Consider the following 6,703-nt stretch of genomic DNA (forward strand, 5'->3'; position numbering starts at 1 on the left):
ACATACAAGACCGGCCAACGTGCAACTCAGATAGACTTCGGTAGACTTCCTCCTAGTAAGGAAAAGGCGCTGGGTTAGAATGAATGGTTGCATAGTCATCACCAGTGAAATGGTCAGCCCACAGCATAAACCACTGGTTGCCACAATCAGCTGCAAGTAGGGGTTAGAGAAGGCTCTAAGCCTCAGCAGAGACCAGATGAGAAAATCAAACAGTTCAAGGAATTACTCAGGGGTCTAGCATCCCAAGAAGAGGAGGAAATAGGTGGAGATGAAGAAGAATGGTAGCCCCTCAAAACAGCATGTGTGAGGACTACAGAACAGATATGTGGCCATGCCAGGAATGGAAATACGGCACATAAGGAAAGCTGGTGGTGGTGGTGTGAATGCAGAAGTCCAGAAAGTCACCAAAGCAAAGAAGGAGTACAGGAAAAAGTGGGAAATAGAAAAGGCCGACCAGGCTAGGAAGGAATACTGGTTGGCTAACAAAGAAGCTAAGAAAGGAGTTGCAATAGCAAAGAATATGGCATCTGACGCATTCTACCAGCTTCTGGAAAGTGACCCAGTAAGTGGCAGAAAGAAACTATATCAGGTTGCAAGGCAAAGACAGAAAGGCAATAGTCAGACACTCTTCATAAGGGATGCCAGCAACAACCTGCTCACCAGTCCACAGGATATCTAAGGCAGATGTAAAGAGTACTTCCAGCAGCTTTGTACTGCCCCAGACACAGCCTACAATGAGCGAAGAAGAAGAACCCACCATAGAATAATTACGAATAGCACTAAGGAAAATTAAGGCAGGGAAAGCAGCACGTTCAGATGCTGAGTGAGATAGAGGAGAAATGGCTACTGAGGGTATTCATAGCAGTGTAGAGAGAATGGTGTATCCAAGATGACTGGAGAATAAGCATAGTCATGCCAGTGTACAAGAACAAAGGGGACATCCACAACTGTGGGCAGTATAGAGGCATCAAACTCCTACCACACTGCATGAAAGTTCTGGAGAGGGTGACTGATAAATGGATATGCAGAGTAGTAGAATGTAAGATGGGAGATGTGCAGTTTGGATTCGGATCAGGATGCAGCACAACTGACCTGATCTTTGTAGTGTGACACATTGAAGAAACTAGAGATGAGGAAAGAATCCAACTGGGCATTCCTAGACTTGTAGAAAGCATATGACAAGGTCCCAAGAAAGTTGATTTGGGCAGCACTGCAGTGGTTTGAAGCCCCAGAAACATTAGTGCAGACTATGTACAAGAACTCAATAAATCAAGTATGTTATGTGTGTGGACACACAGATGGGTTCCCAGTGGGAGTGGGTGTACATCAGGGTTCAGCTCTAAGCCCACTGCTGTTCATACTGGTGATGGACTACATTAGCAAACAGGTTGGAGGGGACAGGTCAACAAAGTTGCTGTATGCAAATGATGTGCCATGCAGACTTAACCTTAAATAACCTTTGATAATTGTATATATTTGCAAATGGATATATATGCCCACTACAGTATGTAGTGTAATGGTATCTCTGTGTTATGTGTTATATTTTTCTTATACTCTATTTTAAAATTATATTTATTTTCTCTCGTATTCTGCAGCTTTGCCTGTGTGGGACTGAAATTGTTCCGTTGTGATCAGTGCTCTACTTCAGGTAAAAAAATTTAAATAAATAACATTGATTCAGACTATTTTAAGAATGCTAGTCAACTTTCAAATTCAAGCACATTTTCTTCATTTAAAACTGCAGTTTTGCTGTATATTTAAGTTAGCTGTCAAACGTCACTACACTTTGGAAATAGAAGATCATCATTAAAACAAAATATGCTGAAATCCTAGGGGAAAAAACATTAAGAATTACCAGCTATGAGTGTGGCATTTAATGTGGCTAACACAACATTTTAATTTGGCAGTTCTCATTATTTTGAATCTAGGCTCAGTATACCATTTTAGAATACTTATTGATAAGGGTATCTGTTGTCCTGCCAATGTTTATACTTTTGCTAGTGTTAGTGTTACACATTTGCTGTACAGCATTCTACAACCAGTGGCCAGGTACAAGCTGATATAACAGATGTTAATGTATTTACACCTGTCAATAGGAGCTATGAAGTGAAAGGAAGGACAGTAACCCCTGTTGTTATATAATATATGGGAAGACTGGTATGTCATCCTAATCCAATGACTGGAGTAAAGACTTTTTTTCTAGGAGTTGGTTAGATGTCTCATATTTAAAAAAACAGCTGCTTTGCTATGCCACTACAGTGTAGCATGCAAACAAACACTTATATGTGGAAAAAAAAGTCTGGTAACACACCTTTTGTTAGTGCAATGCTGCTGTAGCCACATGTAAAAATTTGTTGTGAGGCATTAAGTTCAGAGGGCTTCTTAATGAGATGTATCCTGTTCCAGTGTTACAGGATTTGAATCTATCCACCTTCATCTGCCTACAGCTTGAGGAAGCCACTTAACCAGATAGTGCTTTGGGGCATTTGGGAATTTGTGCTAGGCTCTTTAATAGTCTCCGGTACTACACGCCTAGAACCTAGCTATCAATTTAAATAAATACATATATATAAACATAACTATTAAAATATACCTAGCAATAGTTCTAGGCATGTATATCTTGATAAATGCCATATATAGTTATTAGTTTTAATGTCATATATTTCTGTCATTAGCCCTTGGGCCCTTCTCATAGATAAATAGTTTCATGCCTCCATAAGTAAGTCCTACGCACTTGGTCTGCAGACCATTGTAACCCTAGCAAAAAAAAAAAACTATTGAAAATTTCCCTCTATCCTCAAGGAGGGTAAGACAAAACAGAGTGCAAGACAATTTAAGGCTACCTATACAATTATTTAGGTTTAACTTAAAGGTGGCAAAGGTGCTACTCTTCTTGCTGTATAGTGGAAGTTTGTCCCAATGCGCCTTATTTATCTGCAGATAAAGCTTTAGTTCCTTTAAACAAGTATTTGTTGTACCATTAATTTTACAAAGGGGTAGGAGATCAAATAGGGCTTTATCTTGCATAGCATGAAAGGCTAGACATAGATATCCATGGAGGAGTCTGTAAACGAATAAGTACAGAGAAATAAATGTCAATGAGCCATTACTAATACACTTAATGGTACTATTTTTTGTGCTTATGTCCAGACTTATTGAGAAGATAAGAGGAATATGAAGAACAGCTCTGATCATGGCATTGGTGTCATATGGTATATCATTTTATTGAGTGATGTATAAGAGGCGAACCTTCCCTTCTCTTTGTATAGTTTGTGTCTGTAAACAAATCATTAAAAAACTCAGTAGGACTGTGTCATGTCTGAAAACAAGCAGTTATACTGAGATGACCTTGTCTTGCTTGCAGAAAGTTAAAAGAAAATACAAGGAGAGATGAAATCTATAGGTAGCAGATGCAAATTTGTGCACAGATTTCTGTGACAGAAAGAATTAAGTTCGAGGCTATCTTAAGGAAATGTGTTGTTTGTGGCCGTTTGTTTTTTTATTCCTATTTAGATTTCTTTATTTGTTTTTGGTGTGTACCTCATTCTAGTGACAATGTTTGTCTTTTTTGCATCCATGTCGGGCAGTAGGAAGGCTGCCTTATTCCTATTTCCTTCATAACCAGTCACATAGCAACATTATAGCTCATTACTAGTTGGAAATAAATGAATTAAAAGTTATGTCATCTTAGCCCTAAAAACTGAATACATCTTTGATGTTATCAACTGAATATGAAGACGTCACTGGGAAAATAATTATTTGATCACACTATTTTAAAGTATCTTTGTTGCATATTTTTACTTCTTACCTCCTTGATGGTCCTCGCATGATAGCCAAAATCCAGTATGGAAGTATCGAAATGTATATTTATCATCCCCAGTCTCCCAGATGTATTGCACTGCATTATAGTTACCTGTTCCATTCCCTTCTGTGGTGACATTGTTAATTATACACTTCTTATTCCTCATTGCAGACATGCAAGGTGGTTTGACCACCTTGTGGGTTCCCTCACACCAGTAGTTAGTGCAGAAGGCTGAAACTGAAAAGCAAAGTGCCAAGGAGTTCAGGACTACAGACAGTGTTGACCTAGAGCATCTGTTCAGTGTCCTCATGTTGGCGTGATCATGTAAGTGCACGCTGACTTTCACCTCTGTCTCTGCAACGGCTTTTAGATCATTCAAATTGCTACACTTGTTTGCTATATAAAAAGAAGTAGGACTCCCAAGTAACTGTGCACATCTTGTATATTAACTGCATTACTGTGCTGTGGCTGGCGAATAGATCTGTGTCCAATTTATTGTATGTTTTTGCTGAATCGGCTTCTCTATAGTTTCTATAGCCAGACTAATCACTTGTCGGAGAAGATGTGCTATTATAAAGGCAAGAGTACCTGCTGCAGCATAAGCTGCCATCATTCGTATTCATTTAGAACCATTTCAGGAGAGGCTGGCTGTTCTAGTCTAACAGAAGACAGATGTGCAGTTAATTTCAGGTAGTTGTCTGATTTGATTGAAATTAGTCTTCTGAGGCAATCCCACTGCAAGATTTGAAGCACTTCATGCTTTCTTCCAGTAGCTGAAGTTGTGTGTACCTTAGCAGAGTTTTTTGGACTGGAAATGGTGTTTGTTGCAGGAAGGGCTGGGCATTTTCCTCTGCAACCATCACTGAAAAGTTGATCTCAAAAGAACTTCATAAAATGAATTCATTAACACAGACAGGGAGTGCAGCCAAGTTTTAGAGATTACTCTTAAAGACTGACAGAGATCTTATAATGATCTGTGTTTTCATCCGTTCAAACTTGGGCAATCTGTTGGCTTTCAGAAACTGTAATTATGGTGACTGCTAGTGCCTAGACTATTTTAGAAAGATTATTTCTTGAGCTCCTGTTTGTAGAAGGAAAAACTAAAAACAGATGCTTAAGCAGGATCATGTATACTTGTGGGTGTGGGTGCGTACTTGTGTATGTGTGTATGCGTATTTTCTTATTTCATATAACAAAACAGTTATCAGTATTTGCCTTATATGCTATAATAATTCATACAGTTGTAACAAAGGGAATAAAAGTGTGGAGGCCACAAAGTTAAAACTGCCACAAATCCATTACTTCATTGCTTGTGTCCATTGTACAGTGTGTGCCTTACACAAACTATATTACAGAAATTTGCCAGTTATGCCAAGTCTCTGTAACCTAACACCCTGACACAACAAAATATGGTTCTCCGGACAGCGACATCAATTTGCTTGATTATGTGAAAACTGGCAGGTATATATCTGACAAGCAACAGATCTGTCTGACATGAACATGATAGACATGTCACTTTTTATGGTGTGGACCTGTCTTCCTACCACCTTATTTGTGTTAAACTTTAATACCAGTATTCTGTTATACTGCTACCACAAACACCATACTGCAAGAAATATGGGCAACTTTGAAGGAGTCAGCCATGAAGTGCCCATTACATGAAGCAGTTGCTATGTTCATTTACTTATATCTGACAAGCAACAGATCTGTCTGACATGAACATGATAGACATGTCACTTTTTATGGTGTGGACCTGTCTTCCTACCACCTTATTTGTGTTAAACTTTAATACCATTATTCTGTTATACTGCTACCACAAACACCATACTGCAAGAAATATGGGCAACTTTGAAGGAGTCAGCCATGAAGTGCCCATTACAGCGTAAAATTGTAGACAAAACAATTCTCAAGATGTGCATTCATTCATAACATCGATCATATTTGCAACATGTATAACTTATGGACAATTATTTTTATTTGTTTACATTTATAAGGATGTATTTATGTAATTATTTATTTACCGTTTTGTGGGCAAATTATCAGCTGGGCAGTGGCCATTTTCAGTACAGTTCTGGGGAATAGTTCTATGAGCAACCGTTAGATAGACTTAAATATAATATATATCAGGCACAACTAGTCAGTTATCGACTATGCATAATTTTGTGAACAATGAAAAACATAAGAGTAATCAAAAAGTATACTCAGAAACTTAGTATGGAGAGAATAGATATAAATTTAGAGTATGGCATATTAAAGATGGGATTTGTGCAAGTCGCTTAGGCTTGAAACTATAATGCATTTAGTGTATGAATGAAATAAGTAATAATTTATTAAGAACTCATATTTGAGGGTGAGTAATGCAGGGTGCACCCATGATGGGTGTGGTTTGATGATTTGGCCACTTCATTGTACTTAACTGCAAATGAGCTTGTTGGGGTCCTGTTGTTCTAACTGCACTTTGTTTGTGTATTGATCTTGTTTAACCTGAGTAACCACTAAATGGATTTTACTGTTTTCTGCACTTATTTTATCTAGATTTGGATGAGACAGCAGGTGTGTGACTTGGGGTTTACTGCTGCTGAATCTGGGCCTGGTAGTTATGGTTCCTAATCATGGTGAGAGAATAAACAGTTCTACTCCTGTCCGCCTGAACTAGCTGCTGTTTATCCTGAGGTTTTCTTATTAATTGTATGTCTGTTATTCCCTTGTTGCTGAATGGAACTCACCCCTTTAGGTGGTCATTTGCCTACAAGATATGGATCTTAGCTCCATGGGCCAGAACATTATAGCCCTGAGCTGTAGTGTACTGAGGTTGTTGGGAGTCCTGATGAAATAACAGCATGTTGCTTGCATTTTGCCCTTGTTTCACCTAGGTTTGGACCTGCTGCACCACGTACAGCA

The 6,703-nt window shown here is 38.6% G+C and overlaps 1 protein-coding gene across 1 annotated transcript in view; it reads right to left on the reverse strand.

The window, feature by feature from the left end:
- Positions 1-4,615, reverse strand: part of LOC122810003 (germ cell-specific gene 1-like protein) — a 236,366-nt gene extending 231,751 nt beyond the window's left edge. Inside the window, exon 1 of the mRNA XM_044081552.1 lies at positions 3,809-4,615. Within this exon, the coding sequence (XP_043937487.1) occupies positions 3,809-4,112 (304 nt within the window). The 5' untranslated portion in view covers positions 4,113-4,615. The remainder of the gene's footprint in view (positions 1-3,808) is intronic.
- Between the last annotated feature and the right edge of the window lie 2,088 nt (positions 4,616-6,703).

Source organism: Protopterus annectens, chromosome 1.part1, assembly GCF_019279795.1.
Source record: "Protopterus annectens isolate FY-2018-M chromosome 1.part1, PAN1.0, whole genome shotgun sequence".
In the NCBI taxonomy this organism is placed as follows: Eukaryota; Metazoa; Chordata; order Ceratodontiformes; family Protopteridae; genus Protopterus; species Protopterus annectens.